We start from the raw sequence: 15,223 nt of genomic DNA, 5'->3' as shown, positions 1-15,223 counted from the left end.
GAGAGCATTCTCATTGAATTGATGATCCACAACTTCTCTAGGAGTGAAGTTACTTCGGTCATGCGGATAAAAACCTTCTTCAATGATTCTCCAAAGGTTAGTGTTCACATGATTTAAATGACGCTTAAAACGATAGACCCAAGAATCAAAATCTACATTCTTCTCAATCTTAGGGGCCGGGCCGGCATGATTCAAATGAGTGGAAGGGAGCGGTCCACCATAGACAGGTGGAGGTTCCACATGGGCAAAGATGCTGGTCCCATTTTTACCACTAGAAGAAGGAGCTTTCTCGCTAGTAGCTTCCCCCTTGTCGGAGGTAGCATCCGTCACCTTGTTAGCGGGATCACCCACTTTCAACGGTCGGTGGAAAGTTTAAGCCCTTCTAAGAATTTATTAAACATGCTTTCGACCACGGTCGTCATGGAGGTTTTCATGTGTCCAACGCCACATTGAATTCCTCACAAGAGACCGCGGTACCCCCATCTCCCGTAGACGAGACCGGATTCACACCGGAGTGCTCCTCCACACCGTCTACGACGTCAACCATACTCTTCGGATGGTAAAGTCCTTAATAAAGAGACGAGGCTCTGATACCAATTGAAAGGATCGATATAGTTGACTAGAGGGGGGTGAATCGGCAACTAACAATTTTTAGCTTTTCTTTACCAATTTAAACTTTGCATCAAAGTAGGTTGTCTAGATATGCAACTAGGTGAGCAACCTATATGATGCAACAACAACAAGCGCACAAGCAAGAAAGGGACACAACACAATATAAGCGTGCACAAGTAAAGGTAAGAAATAACCAAGAGTGGAGCCGGTGGAGACAAGGATGTGTTACCGAAGTTCCTTCCTTTTGAGGGGAAGTACGTCTCCGTTAGAGCGGTGTGGAGGCACAATGCTCCCCAAGAAGCCACTAGGGCCACCGTATTCTCCTCACGCCCTCACACAATGCGAGATGCCGTGATTCCACTATTGGTGCCCTTGAAGGCGGCGACCGAACCTTTACAAACAAGGTTGGGGCAATCTCCATAACTTAATTGGAGGCTCCCAACAACACCACGAAGCTTCACCACAATGGACTATGGCTCCGCGGTGACCTCAACCGTCTAGGGTGCTCACACACCCAAGAGTAACAAGATCCGCTAGGGATTAGTGGGGGGAATCAAAATTTCTCTTGGTGGAAGTGTAGATCGGGGCCTTCTCAACCAATCCCGAGCAAATCAACAAGTTTGATTGGCTAGGGAGAGAGATCGGGCGAAAATGGAGCTTGGAGCAACAATGGAGCTTTTGGGGGAAGAGGTAGGTCAACTTTGGGGAAGAAGACCCCCTTTTATAGTGGGGGGAGCAATCCAACCGTTACCCCCCACTTCAGCCCCGCAGAGAGCGGTACTACCGCTTGGCCAGCGGTACTACCGCTCCCCCTCGCGATACTGTCGCTGGGCCCAGAGCGGTACTACCGTGGTGGTCAGGGCGGTACTACCGCACACGAGCGGTACTACCGCCCCCACTGCCGCAGCTAGTACCGTAAAACCCGACACGGAAAAAGACCCCTCGAATCGAGGCGGTACTAGCACGAAGCCGCAGCGGTACTACGGCTGGGGGCTACAGCGGTACTACCGTTGTGGAGCGATACTGCCGCTTGTAGCACCCAAGCGGTACTACCGCTCCGGCCCACGGTACTACCACTGGGACCAGAGAGGGCACACTGAGAGAGGGGAACGAGCTCATCAACGAAGCGGAAAGGCTCGAAGGGTGTGCAAAGGAAGTGTACGTGATAATTCCACCCTAGCCTTTCCAAAGCGGACCTCCTCTTGATAGTACGGTGATCCCTACGAAACTAGTCCACCAAACTAATTCGAAAGTACTACACCGTCTTCGCTTCAAACTCCGAGGGGAGGAAATCGTCTCGTGCCAAAGGATGAATCTCTGAAAAACTCAATGCACACGATTAGTCCGCAAAAGCATTGTTATCAATCACCAAAACATCTAAGGGATACAAATGCCCTTACAACGGACTGTAAGGCCACGATGTCTAGGATCGCCTCATTCAAGCGTCGTCCCGAAAGGCAACGCTCATAGTGCTCTAGCATATCAAACAATGTCATCTTACCCTCAAGATGTGTATGTAGCACCGAGTTGAGGCTCTCACTACGCTGATTGCTGCTCAATCCTAAGAAACAACGCCCCACCAGGTATGGAGCACACCACAGCTTCCTCATCTGATACATCTGATGCAGCCACGACTCCTCACTTGTAACTCCATTCCTTCATAAGAACTCTATCCATTTTCTCTCGTGCTCTTCAATAGAAGACGAGTCATATATGAAAGATCTGAATTCTTCCCTAACCTCATCGTCATGCAGATGGCGTACAATGTTCTGCTGAATGTGCCATACACATAGCCTGTGGTATGAGTCAGGCCACACCACCCTGATCGCTCTCTGCATTGCAAGGTCCCCGTCGGTGATTACAGATATCGGATGCTTCTGCGACATGGCTTCAGAAAATGTCCGCAACATCCACTCGTACGCCTCGTTAGTTTCATGAAAAATGATCCCGCATCCAAAGATAACAGTGATGCGGTGGTGATTCAACCCGACAAACGGCACAAACGGAAGATTGTACTTATTGGTCCTATATGCGCTATCAAAAACAACAACATCACCGAAAGCCTCGTAATCAAGGCGGGATTAAGTATCGGACCAGAACAATCCCTTCAGATGCCCAGCTTTATCAACCAAGTATTTGAAGAAATAATCTGGGTCTCTCTCTTGCCGCGCCATCATGTGACGGATCACCGTCTGAGCATCACCGGCAGCGACCGTTTCCTGCTTGTAGCGATGGCAGAAGTTATAGATGTCCCCCGTCGTGCATCCAACATGGTCATATCCACCGTACTGCATGCACAACACATCCATGATTTTGTGTTTCTTGATTCCAACACTTTCCATCTCTATAATGTCCGCTTTCTTCTCGTCGCTGATTCTTCTGTGGGAACGCAGAAAGCAAGAAAGGTCTCGTGGGGCCAAAGGATGGTTGTGTTCATCGATGAAATCTTTCACAAACCACCGCCCTGTTTTCACGACTCTTGCAATGACAAATTTCGCTTTACACCCCACACGAGTGATATTCCGTGGCTTCCTCTTCCTATCTTCTCTCTTCCTCTTCATGTGTTTCTCTTCACGGCAACCTTCACGACTACAGACAAGTTTCCTCAGAATTATCTTCTCGTTCGCTTCATCCCACTCAACATATCCTTTCCTCACACTAAAGCCTTTCTCAAGAGCATACTTGTTATAGAACTCAAAACCCTCTTCCTCGCTATCAAACATCCTGCTGACAATGCCGTCGTACTCAGCCATACACTCTGCACTTACATCGGCCATGACTTCCTGCATATGACATATAAATGATCAACTGGTCTCAATCATGTACTGGATGTAAAGTAATTTCCATGCTCACATATTCCCCTCAAGATAAGAGGTTCAGAATAAGTTAAAAAATGTCCAACATCTCATGCCTTTTATGATTATAGTTTTTGTTCATATGAAGAAAGAAAAAGCTGTTGTACAAAGCTGCTGTACAACATCTCATGACTTGTTGATTTTCAGAAACTAGATGATTTTTTGAACATTAATTCAGAAACTTGTTGATTTTTATATAAGTGATTTCAGAACATAGCAACAAATTCAGAAAGTGCAAAGAGATCGGACCCATTCCACTGTAAACTACACCTACACATATTGGAAGAACATATATTGTCAGTTCTCCACAGAAAGAGATTCAGAATTTGGAATACCTGCCCCAACACTGTGGTAGTAATTCAGATCAAAGAGATTCAGAAAGAGCAGAGCTAATAGAGCAAATAGATTCAGATTCAGCCGGGGGTTGAGGGAACAGGGAGGTGGAAGGCAGGAGTGGCGGCTACGTGCCTATGGACTGGTCGCCGGCGTTGCTGGTCGGCTTATCGGCGGCAGGAGGCGCTGCTCAGGGCGATGGAACACTACGACCGACCGCGCCAGCGTTGTCTCCGCCAGGACCTGGGGGGGTGGGTGGCGTGGGCCTAATGGATGTTGCGCCGGCCTGGTCGCCAAGGTCGTCGCTCCTGCGCAACCGTCTAGCCAGATGCGGGGGATTGACCAGCGAATTGACAGAGTTACTAAAAAAACAATTACGCATGACCATAATACCCTTGTTGATTAAATTTAACTTTTTTAGTTAACAAGTTATAATCAACGGTGGAGAATAATTAAGGGAGGAGTTACATCAAATTACAAGATGTAACTCCCCAATCACCGTAAAAGAGCTCACTCAGTTTTTTGTATACAAATTGTAATGGCGGGCCAAATTACACCAACTCCAATCTGGAGTGAAAAGAATACCCAGAAATAACCACCTAGTATGTGAGCTTGTTGCTGTGCTAGTTCTTCCAAACCCGAACTTAAGGCCTCCTTTACTAACCTCATCATTCCTGATCAACTTAACTGTACCCTTTTGTGGAACCTATGGACACCAGATTCTGGATCAACTTGCCATATCGTCCTGTTATCAGTCTGTATACAGCAGCAAAACTATGATCATGAGAAAGCATTTTGGGAGCGGAACAAGGAATTAACATAATATAGAAATATAATGTACCACCAAATTCAAAATTCCATAGTAAGCAAGTGATAACACAGTGTAGCATCTATCGGGGGCAATCAAATGCGTAACAGAACTTGGGACACCGGAAAATTGTGGAGATGGTGAGCACATGGACATCTTTTCCTCCTACTCAGTTGCACATTGCCAGCTAAACCACATGATGATTCGGCTCATTCAAAAGTACCCCCTCCGTCCCATAATTTAAGACGTTTTTGCAAGCTAACATAGGTTACAAAAACGTCTTATATTGTGGGGCAGAGGGGGTACACTTTAAGCTGGAGACAGATCCCCAAAGCAACTGAAAACAACTGAATGTCTTTCTGATAATTGGCTCACGAGTCCTGACAGGGCGAATATAAAAAAGGTGATACCGCGCTGCAGTTGTGCAGTGAAACAAGATTGCTCTAAGAGCAAGTGCATACCATCCCCTGATAGGCTGATGCAGTAAACTACCAGGGAGGTTTCTGCCACAATAAACTAGATGCATACAGGTGCTATTTCACATATCCTGATTGAAGCATCAAACAGTTTCAGTGGTCATAAGGCATAGGAACCAAGATTGGCGCCTGGATGCCGGAAACAAGGCAATAACACTTGCGTGTTGCAGGGAGGATTGGCACTAGCCTGAGGATATCAGGGTACTATGTGCTAACTAGTATTTTGTGCTACTCCCTGTAATGGGCAGCCAACTACCTAGGGCATTTTCCCCGCAAAAAAAAAAAAAAAAAAAAAACTACCTAGGGCATTTTCTTTATTTGCAAAGCTTTGCAGGATTATGCTAAACACAACCTGGCAGAAATTGATAAAGTCCTGACATAGGCCTCACATACAAGCAACGGGGGCATTGTCATTTCACTCGTTTATGAATACATTGGTCAAACACAGACCTGCCTACCGCATTGTGCAGTTGTGCTCCGTTCACCTCACGCGCTATCCTGGATAAAATTGGCCATGTGGTGATTGTATTCAGATGGGCACCAAGAGATCTTATGGGTGGAAATACGCTAGGAATACCGCTATCGCAGTACGACTATTCACCGGTTTTAGGCTTCAACGTCGTCTTAACGGGATGGCCTTATCGACGATTGCTCCAGGGGCGCGTGCGGAGGGGCGGAGAGGTGCCCTCATGTACAGCAGGTCCATCGTGACGAAGGTGGGGACTGGATCGGGAGGGAGAAGAGGGGAAGAGTTGGCAGGAACCTTACCGAGGTGAACCGGGGAGGTGGAGGCGGCGGAGAGCCAGAGCACGAGGGCGCAGAGCAGCAGCAACAGCGGGATGAAGTGCACGGCGCGCCCCAGCGCCCGGGTCCGCGCCGCCTCCCGCCGGCCCGCCGCCGACTGCGGGTCGAACGTCGGGAGCGCCGTGCCGTCGCCGTGGTGGCCCGACGAGGACGAGGACGCGTCGCCGCCCTCCGACACGCGCGCCCCGCTCGACGACCGCCGCATCTCTCCCTCGGCCGCGCAGCCGGCGGGATCCTATTCCTGGGACAGCAGGACACGGTGGCTACGGGCGGCCGCCGCGCGGGGGTTGGCTTGACTCGGAGGCGCGCCGCTGTGACGGGGTGTTCTGGTGCCGTGTCGGCGTTGGGCGGGCGGATTCGCACTTCTGCGATGTGGTTGGTAGTGGTTGGAATCGGATTTTGACCAGTTTGGTACGCTTCCCTCCACTACGACACCTCGAGCGTGTTGCTCCACGGCTCCCAGACTGTCAAACATTTCTTTTTTACAGGCCCCAGAGTGTCAACATTTTACCACAATCGTGGCCGACTTCAGAGCATCTACAATAGATGATGCAGATGTAAAAATCATAAAGACCAAAAAAAACTTCAGCAGCTGATAGATGCAAAAACAATTACTCAAGTTTCTCCGGGATGTAAAATAGGGAATCAAATGATGCAAATTCGCAGCATTTGGGTCGCTCGAGCAAAACGCGTGCAGCCCCAACTGTCGCGTGAACATTCCCGCTGCGCGCCCGCTCCTCCATCCAACCACCGCCGCTGGCAATTCCAGCAGGCAAGGTTGCGGCTGCCACTCGTCCATCCTCCCATGAGTTTGCTGCAACCCCGCTGCCCCACCCGCGTCACCCCGGATGGTCGCTCGAGGTCCCGTCGCCGCGTCGATTTAGATCGGCCGCCCGCGTAGAGTTTTAGCCGATTCGGATGTTGGTTGCAGCGTCGGCGCTCATGTCCTGGAGCTCGCAGTCGTCGCCCGGAGTAGGTCTTTTGGCCGCCAGAGCTACCGCGGGGCAGGTGCGCACCCCTCGCAACCCAGGCGAGCGGCCGCTGCTTCGGTCGGCGCTGCCTTACAGGCAGCCCCATACCGACACGAGTCAACGAGGTGGAGGAGAAGCCTCTGTGGCCGGCGTGGCTATCATCTTCTAATATTGATGATGATTTGTTTGTGATGATTTAGGATTTATTTGTGGTGATTTGAGATGATTTTGATGTTATTTGGTGCAAATATGTATGAAATTTTGAAGCAGTTGTTATGTGGTTGTCCTATTTTACATCATCTATTGGAGCACTAGTGCCCTATTTTACATCATCAGTCGGAGTTGAAGGTTTTTGGTGATGTAAAAAACACCTTTTGGTGATGTACATATACTCAAAGCACAATTTAATGTGTATATTTTACATCATCTATTGAAGATGCTCTAATAAGAGCATATATTTTTGACTTTTTTTAGATGCGACACCTAATAGCATTTTTATATTAAAAAACACCTACAACTAATGTTCATTAGTTAAACAGCAGCAAGTATGACGAAAACAATGTAGCAAGAAATTCTCATAACCACACTCCTCATTTGTCCGCCCTCACAACCACACTCCTCATATTTAAACCCTCATATTCATGCAAAGTCATGTACGTCCATCATATAGCAACAATTCATCACAAAATTCAACAATTCGACAAAGCAAAAATAAACCACACTTGAACACTTGCAAAAACTAGCATTCATACATAGATATGTGATACACGAATGAATCAAACGAGTTTTTTTGTTGCGCTCGTTGATGCCCTTCTTCTCCATTTCGAGCCACTTCTTGGTTTTCTCATCCAAGAGGCTAACGTCTTGCATCATGATCCTAGAATCTTTCATGTCCCTCACAAGGCCGAGCTCCTCTCTCGAGGTCAATTTTGTACATTTCGTGGAGTTTTCAACCTCCCATTTTGCAATTTTTTCTCGCTTCTCCATGTTTATCTTCTCCATCTCGATGCTCAACTTCTCTTTCACCCTCTTCCGGTCGAACTCCATCCTCACCGACGGTTCCTTTTTTGCGCATAGGTCGTTGGTAGCGCCCTACAGCGTACCCCCCCCCCCCCCCCCCCGCGCGCCCTGTCCTCTCTATCGACGACCCATTCCGGCTTTTCTCCCCACCCAGAACCTTCCGTGAACCCTCTTTTTTCCTTTGTTTTCTCTTCTTTTTTCCCCTTTTCTTTTATGTTTTTCCTTTTTCCTTTTTTCAGTTTTAATTTTTTAATTTTCTCAAATCCATGAACTTTTTTTAAAAACTCGTGAACTGTTTTGAATTCATGAAGTTTTTCCCAATCCACGAACATTTTTTCCCAATTTCGTGAACATTTTTCAAAACCATGCACAATTTCTCAAATTGACGAATAATTTCGAATTCATGAAATTTTCCTGAAATACGATAACAATTTCCAAATTCAAGAACATTTTTTGAAATCTGAGAGCATTTTTAAAATTCATTAACATTTTTTAAAATTTGGGAGCAACTTCTGGAATTCACAAACATTTTTTGAATCATGGAATTTTTTAGGTATTTACCAAAAACTCAAATTTGTAATCATTTTTAAGAATGTTTTCTAAAATTCACGTTTTTTAAATACAGATTTTTTTTAAAATTTGTGAACATTTCTCAAATTCATGGAGTTTATTAGAAACTTGAAACTTTTTTTTTGAAATTTCTAACATTTTTTGAATTGAGAATATCTTTACAAATTCGCAAACATTTTTGTTATCTCAGATCATTTTTAATTCATAAATATTTGGAATTCAATGACATTTTTTTTGAATTTTAGAACATTTTTTGAAACCGGCGAACATTTTTTAAATTTGGGACACTTTTTAGTCATGAATAACTTTTCCATATTCATGAATTGTTTTTGAAATTTAGAACTTTTTGAAATCCCAAACATTTTTTACAGAAATGAAAAAACTAAAGGAAAGAAAAACAGGGGCTCCCTAGCCCACAATCGGTCGCCTGCCCAGCCTAAAGCGCACACGGGAGTGCATGATTACTATGCTAGCACCGCGTAGTCTGACGATTAGGAGTTTCCATCCTCTCCCTTTGCACATCTAATAAGAGCTTGTGAACTAGTACATCTCTGAGACACTTCTTGCAAACCATCACCAACACCAGACATGTAGCATGTGGACAGCCAACCGCTACTAGATGGACCCTTCCACCTATAGGTTTCGCCACGCTGATGGTTGATGGGGCAGTGTCGAAGTCTCGAGTGTTGGTTCGGTAAGAGCAATATGCAGGGACAGTGATGGATTGTATCTTGGATCTTCGGTGATGGTCTTTGTTGGTGTCACTAACCCGACAACTCTCGAAGCATTTGCATGCCGCAAGGCGTTGGCTCTGGTGATGGAATTGTTGCCAACTAGGATTATCATTGGCTCTGACTGCAAGGAAGTGGTGCCAAACGTCAAAGAAGGCAATGTAGGGATGAATGGCTATATAATGAGATCAATATGATGTGTTTTGATTTATAATTTTGTTATTTTCTTTTTTGAAGGTAGAGCCTCGAATGTTGAGGCACATTACCTTTCTAAGTATGCACTTACTCTATCTGCAGGACACCATCTTTGGCTACTGCAACCTCCGGACATTCAATGTATTCCTCTACATATTTTTGAGCAATAAAGAAAAGAGCGTGTTAGCCTAAAAAATTCTAATAAGCCTTGCACCTCTCCTCCTTCTCCGGAAAAAATGTTTGTCGATATCGCGAATACATTGCTTGACGTGCCGCCACGCGCGGCCCTCTCCTTCTTCCACTTACTTTTGTTTTTTAGAAATCTCCTTCTCCCACTTACTAGTCGGGTGGAGCCACACAGCGCTACAATGGCCCCGAGGGCCGAAACGCTATATGGCCCACGAAAGAATACGCTGGTCACTCATCATCAGCAGGGCCTGTTTGGATTCAGACTCACCTCAAAAAAAAAAGTTTGGATTCAGACAATAAACCCACGGAGAGGGTTAGAAGACGGCGAAATATCCGCAACGAGCTCGTGGAAATGGCGACGACGGTGGTGCCGCTCGCCGCGGCCATGGCCGCCGCTCCAAGGTCTCGTCTCCTTGGCGCTCCAGACCCCTCCCCGTTCCTCGGGATCCGCCCGCTCCTCTGCCGCTCTGCGCGCAGCGTCGCCTGCGCCCTTCGCCGACCTTCCAAGTACAAGGTACTTCACCTCACAAGCAGCTCCCTCTCCCCACCGTTTGACGGCTGGTGTATATTTGCGCGTAGTTATGTGGTAGGCAGGCTTAGGTTGGGAGTAGTTTGGTACTTGAGAGCAATTTAGGTGGCGATACACCTGTCGGAAATTGATGAGACCTTGTTTATGTATGTAAAAAAAGCATGAGGTGTGTGGATAACCTTGTGGCGATTGATGAACTGTATATACCCCCAGCGTTGGATGATTTGAATGGAAATAATTTACATGACATTTGTTGCACAGGTTGTGTGGGAAATAGAGGGGTTTCTATTATGTGACCATAAACTGTGACTGAAATGCTTGTTAACAAAATCTTCTGTATTCCAGAATAAAATTAAAAACGAGGTGGTGGTAGCAGAGGATGACATTGATGGAGGTGACGAGGATGACGATGACGAGGGTGGGTTGGAAGCACTTTTCAAGCAGCTGGAAGAAGATCTGAAGAACGACGATCTATCTGTCGAGGATGATGATGATGATGAAATATCAGAGGAAGATATGGCCAGGTTTGAACAGGTATTGGCAGAAGCCATGGGAGATATCGATGTCGCTGATGAATCTGCAGTGGATTTGGTGCCAGGCTCTGAAGTTGTTGGTAATGATGAGGTAGCAGATCCAATCGAAAAGCCAGAGCTCAAAAGCTGGCAGCTCCGGAGATTGGCTCTTGCACGGAACATTGGTCGGCGTAAAACTAGTGTAAGCAGTAAATATCCGCTCGAGTTTTGTTTAAATTTTATTTTTAAATCGGCACCATTTCTCTTACTTTCAAAGGGCTCCTTGACATAAATATGTAATTTCAAAAACTGATTTCCCCCCTTTTTGCCTTGAATTGATTTCCTTGCAGATTAAGAATCTTGCAGGGGAGCTTGGCCTGGATAGGGGTTTGGTCATTGAATTGCTCCGCAATCCGCCTCCAGAACTTCTACTTATGTCTGATTCTTTGCCTGATGAAGCCCCTTCTAAACCTGAAACTAAAGAAATAGAGCCCTCTCCAGTAGCTGATGAGGTTGAAGTTGATGAGATTGAAGCCACTGAAACCGAGCCACAGATGGACCTTCCGGTTCACGTCATGAGCACAGAATGGTCTGCGCAGAAAAGACTGAAAAAGGCGCAGCTGGAAACACTAGAAAAAGTTTACTTCAAATCCAAACGGCCCACTGTAAGTATTTTTTACATGAAGACCACGTTCACTCTATATTTTCTATTGCTTAAATTCCCAGCTTGGTTTTTGTAATGTATCATCACTTACTTTGGTGTTGCATTTGTAACAGAATACTATGATCAGTAGCATAGTTCAAGTTACGAGCCTTCCACGAAAGACAATTATTAAGTGGTTTGAGGATAGAAGGGAGCAAGATGGTGTACCAGACCGTCGTGCCGCATACATGAGATCCCTATCTGAGACGATGGCTAGTTGATAACTTCAGATAAGCTTGTGTTATAGTGTTCTCTTTTAAGTCTGAACTACATAGAAAATGTAAATTCAAACTGTGAAATGCAACCAGTTTCATAAGGCCAACACGCTGTATCTTTTATGTTTCTTGCTCTGAGATCGGCCAATGTGACAGGTACAACTCCCAACTGTCATCATCCCATTTTTATTGGCTTCACTATGGACCACCATTTTGTCTATTCATTTCAGTGGCAGTTGGTTCATGGTCAGTTGACCGGACACCAATTTGCCTTATGGTAAGGACTAAGGACCATGGATCCTTTCACTTCCTTGTAGATGAATTTCCTGGTGCGGAAGCATGGCATTTCACATGACCCATGTGCTAGTCCGGTTTACGTGGGAGGTGGGACATTGGCCAGTAATTTTTCTGGTTATTTTACCCACTTGATGCAAGACTTTCAACAGTATTAGAGTATGAGGTACTCTGGTGTAGTGTTTTGGTATAAAGTTGTCTGACATTGAATGCCAGATGTTTGAAGAAGGTCCTGCAGCGTAGCTAACGCCTGCGCATCACCAGCTTGAAGTATTTGATTTTCACAACTGAGTTGAATCTCTGCAATCTTGGTAGGCTAATTTTAACAAACTATCAAGCAGATCAAGTACATGCATCTTTGCATCTACTGTAATCAAGTACATGCATTTTGAGCTTTGGACTGCTGAGTCAGCTCAGCTGTCTTCACTCTTCACTGGTCATGGGGCCATCACAGGCTCAGATGGTAGGCAGTAATTGTCGGTGGTACAGATAATTAGGTGTATCTACTGAGCACATCTCTTGACACTTCTTTAGAACTATATTTGTACACCTTTAACAGAAAACTCCAGTACTTCAAATTTAGCTTCACACACCCATAACTATCGGTGCTATTAATCCTTGCAAGTTGCAACTCTGATGAGTTATGTTGTGGAGTTTTCACCATTCATAGCAGGTTGTGATTGGTATCAACGAGCACACGCCATTTCACAGCAGATGTGCTTGTATCAGCGAGCGCACGCCACATATTTCTTGGCGTTGGGGCAGCTGGAGAAATCAAGTAGCCTATCACTCATCAGAAAGAAATCATGTGGAAAGAGAGAGAATGGGGAGGTAACAACTGGGGATAACGATGATGGAAAGGAGAGAGGGTCTGGAGTTTGTGTGACAGAGAAATGCTACCAGGGAGAACAACATGAGTGGATATAGGGGGAGGAAGAAATTGGAAGAAAAATGTTGGCAGTCTGTATGTATCATTTTCTGAGATGATATAGCTAGTCATTCTATATATCCTTTAGCTAGTGGATTGTACACATCTCTTTATTGACAATCTTCGGGCCACCTTCCACCACTCTACCCCGTGTAATGATGATTGGTTGTTCGCTGATGCTGACCGGAGCCGAAATACAATTGCCATTTGCCTTTGCTTCATTTCTCTTGGGCCCTCTGCACTCCTCATTCAGACGTACTGTTTCTCCATTAACCGAATTCTGGTGGCGATTGTTCATATGAAAGGTAAGATCCCTGCTGCACAATTTTCTCGGCTATGTTTATCATCTTTATGCCGACGCATATCATACATACACCTTACATGTTTTTCCATCTTTATTATGCCGACGCATATCATGCATACACCTTACATATTTTTCCTGGACCCTGTTGCGTTAAGTGTTGACACATCAGTGGCACTTCACATCAGCTCCAACTAGTGCATCCATTTGTGTAGGTCGCTCTCTGTGAATTGTCTTGGCCCTGTAGTGGGTTTGGTTATCCTTACCAGTTGCTCATGCGCACAGCTGGGCTCTCTTCCCTCCACATGCCTGTGATGGAAAAGTATTACCGGCGCATGTGGATCAGAACAGTAGTTTAATCTGACAGCCCCTGTACTGTTTTAACCGAACGTAGACTAATCCCTGCACAGGTTTGTTAACAGAGTAGTAGGTTATTGGAGGGGACAGGCCCTGGTAGCTTTCAGTGCCACCGGCTGTTGACTGCTCTCCTGTCTACACGTTAATGGCCGTCCCTTTCGGTTCACATATATACACACGCGCACAAGAGAAGGCAAAGGCAAAGCACCAACCCCTCAAGAGACACATCCTTCAGCTCATCCTTGCCTCTTGCGTTCTCTTCTCCGTAGCTTGCAGATAAGTAAGCTTGTCCGTTGTGCGGAGAGGGGAGGCGGATAGGTACATACACATGGAAGGGTTGCAGAGATCGTCCTCCACTTTCAGAAGGTCCGGCTCGTCGGGCCTGGTGTGGGACGAGCGGTTCCTGACCGAGGGCGCCGAGGCGAAGGCCGCCGGCGAGGGCGGCACGGATGAAGCCCAGCCGGAGATGCGGCGCTCCCGGAGCACCGGCGGCGTCGGGATGATGCTGCGCCGTGGCGGCGACGACAAGAAGCAGCAGCAGCAGAAAAAGGAGCAGCAAGGCCAGAAGAAGAAGGACGAGGAGCGCGATCCCCAGGTGTTCCGGACCAAGGAGGTGGCCCCGGACGTGGACCCGCCGTCGCCGAGGGTGTCCGGCTGCATCCTCTGCGCCATCTTCGGGGGCTCCGGCTCCGGCTCTGGCCCGGCGGCGCGCCGAGGCCGCGCCAAGCCGAAGAGGAGGCAACGGTCGGCGGCGTAAAGTTTGATCGGGCCTTGGCGGATGGATGTCATGCGAGCTGTGTTTATACTGGAGTGACGATGATGATGATATACTACTGATATTGGTTGGTTTGTATTGTACTCTGCTCTGCGTTACTGCGTACGTAGTCTATACGTGTCAGGTTAGTTCCTCTTTTTTTGGTTAGTTTCTGGGTTCAGATCCGTGAGCAGCAGCAGCTGCTGAGATCTGCGATGTTCTTTCTTGATCTGGCGCATGATTTTTTCCCCGTCCCTTTCTTGAGCTGTTGAGCAGCAGCCGCTGGGTGTTGGTTGCTTGCATGTGAGTGTGAGGTGTTGGCACTGTTGCATGTATGGAGCTGCAACCATAAACAATCAATTGGGCGGCAAAACATTTGGGCATGGCCGCATGTGTGCTCATGCTGCCGGTGCGCGTTCTGTTCTGGCTCGTGAGGCGGTGCCGACGCTATGGTGCGAAGTTTTTTTACTTTGCTAGGCAGAAAAGAGTTATAAATTTCTCTGCCTCGCACACAGCCCGTTCTTATGAAATTCATGTGCTCCAAACTCTGTTAGCCGAGCGTAGTTCTATTGGGTCGGTCCGGTGACCGGAACATGCACCGGTCGGCTCAAGAAACTGATCCCGGGGTGGCAACTCTGTTAGCTGGACCTCCTCCTTTTTCGTAGCCCAAACAGGTGAAACATGACTCATCATGGAGGTTCTCAAAAAAACAAAAAAATCATCATGGAGAGAGAAAAAAGTTGCAAGGGCGTGCTTCCTAGCACACAAAGTAGAATCAAGAAGGATCGATCCCGTTCATAATTGCGCGTGACGCGGGCAAGACAGGCACATGAAGGTCCGAGTAACAGCCAGCAGACAATAGAAACACCACATGGGCCGGCCACATGATGATCTCCTCCGTTTCATGACTCTGTCGCCGGGTCCCGTCTGCTCGCCGAGTTGGACGTGGACCATCGTCCGTTCCTGCCACCGGTGCCGACATTGACATGCGGGGTTTCTCTTCTCAGGCCTTGGATTCATGCAGCCGACACTGCCGTCGGTATGCGTAGCATGGCGACCGGCGACG

General features: G+C 47.0%; 4 protein-coding genes across 4 annotated transcripts; 2 read left to right on the top strand and 2 right to left on the bottom strand.

Annotated features, from left to right (window-relative positions):
- Positions 1 to 2,270: 2,270 nt before the first annotated feature.
- On the bottom strand, positions 2,271 to 3,389 carry LOC109742302 (protein FAR1-RELATED SEQUENCE 5-like). Its single transcript, XM_045231479.1, has 2 exons — positions 2,707 to 3,389; positions 2,271 to 2,646 (listed from the first exon to the last, which is right to left on the bottom strand). Exons 1-2 carry the CDS (start codon positions 3,387 to 3,389, stop codon positions 2,271 to 2,273), a joined length of 1,059 nt encoding a protein of 352 aa, XP_045087414.1.
- A 792-nt stretch (positions 3,390 to 4,181) lies between these two features.
- On the bottom strand, positions 4,182 to 6,288 carry LOC109742308 (uncharacterized). Its single transcript, XM_020301398.4, has 2 exons — positions 5,853 to 6,288; positions 4,182 to 4,556 (listed from the first exon to the last, which is right to left on the bottom strand). Exons 1-2 carry the CDS (start codon positions 6,091 to 6,093, stop codon positions 4,552 to 4,554), a joined length of 246 nt encoding a protein of 81 aa, XP_020156987.1. The 5' UTR covers positions 6,094 to 6,288; the 3' UTR covers positions 4,182 to 4,551.
- A 3,381-nt stretch (positions 6,289 to 9,669) lies between these two features.
- Positions 9,670 to 11,630, top strand: LOC109742304 (protein OVEREXPRESSOR OF CATIONIC PEROXIDASE 3). The gene is made up of 4 exons (XM_020301394.4): positions 9,670 to 10,078; positions 10,439 to 10,807; positions 10,956 to 11,270; positions 11,383 to 11,630. The coding sequence occupies exons 1-4, from the start codon at positions 9,917 to 9,919 to the stop codon at positions 11,527 to 11,529; spliced, it is 993 nt and encodes a 330-aa protein (XP_020156983.1). The 5' UTR covers positions 9,670 to 9,916; the 3' UTR covers positions 11,530 to 11,630.
- A 340-nt stretch (positions 11,631 to 11,970) lies between these two features.
- LOC109742305 (MAPK kinase substrate protein At1g80180) lies at positions 11,971 to 14,530 on the top strand. The gene has a single exon (XM_073504621.1). It carries the CDS (start codon positions 13,732 to 13,734, stop codon positions 14,158 to 14,160), a length of 429 nt encoding a protein of 142 aa, XP_073360722.1. The 5' UTR covers positions 11,971 to 13,731; the 3' UTR covers positions 14,161 to 14,530.
- Positions 14,531 to 15,223: the final 693 nt, after the last annotated feature.

Source organism: Aegilops tauschii, chromosome 7 (genome assembly GCF_002575655.3).
Source record: "Aegilops tauschii subsp. strangulata cultivar AL8/78 chromosome 7, Aet v6.0, whole genome shotgun sequence".
NCBI classification, from domain to species: Eukaryota; Viridiplantae; Streptophyta; class Magnoliopsida; order Poales; family Poaceae; genus Aegilops; species Aegilops tauschii.
The sequence above is the reverse complement of the archived record's forward strand: the minus strand, read 5'-3'. Positions and strand labels throughout refer to the sequence as shown.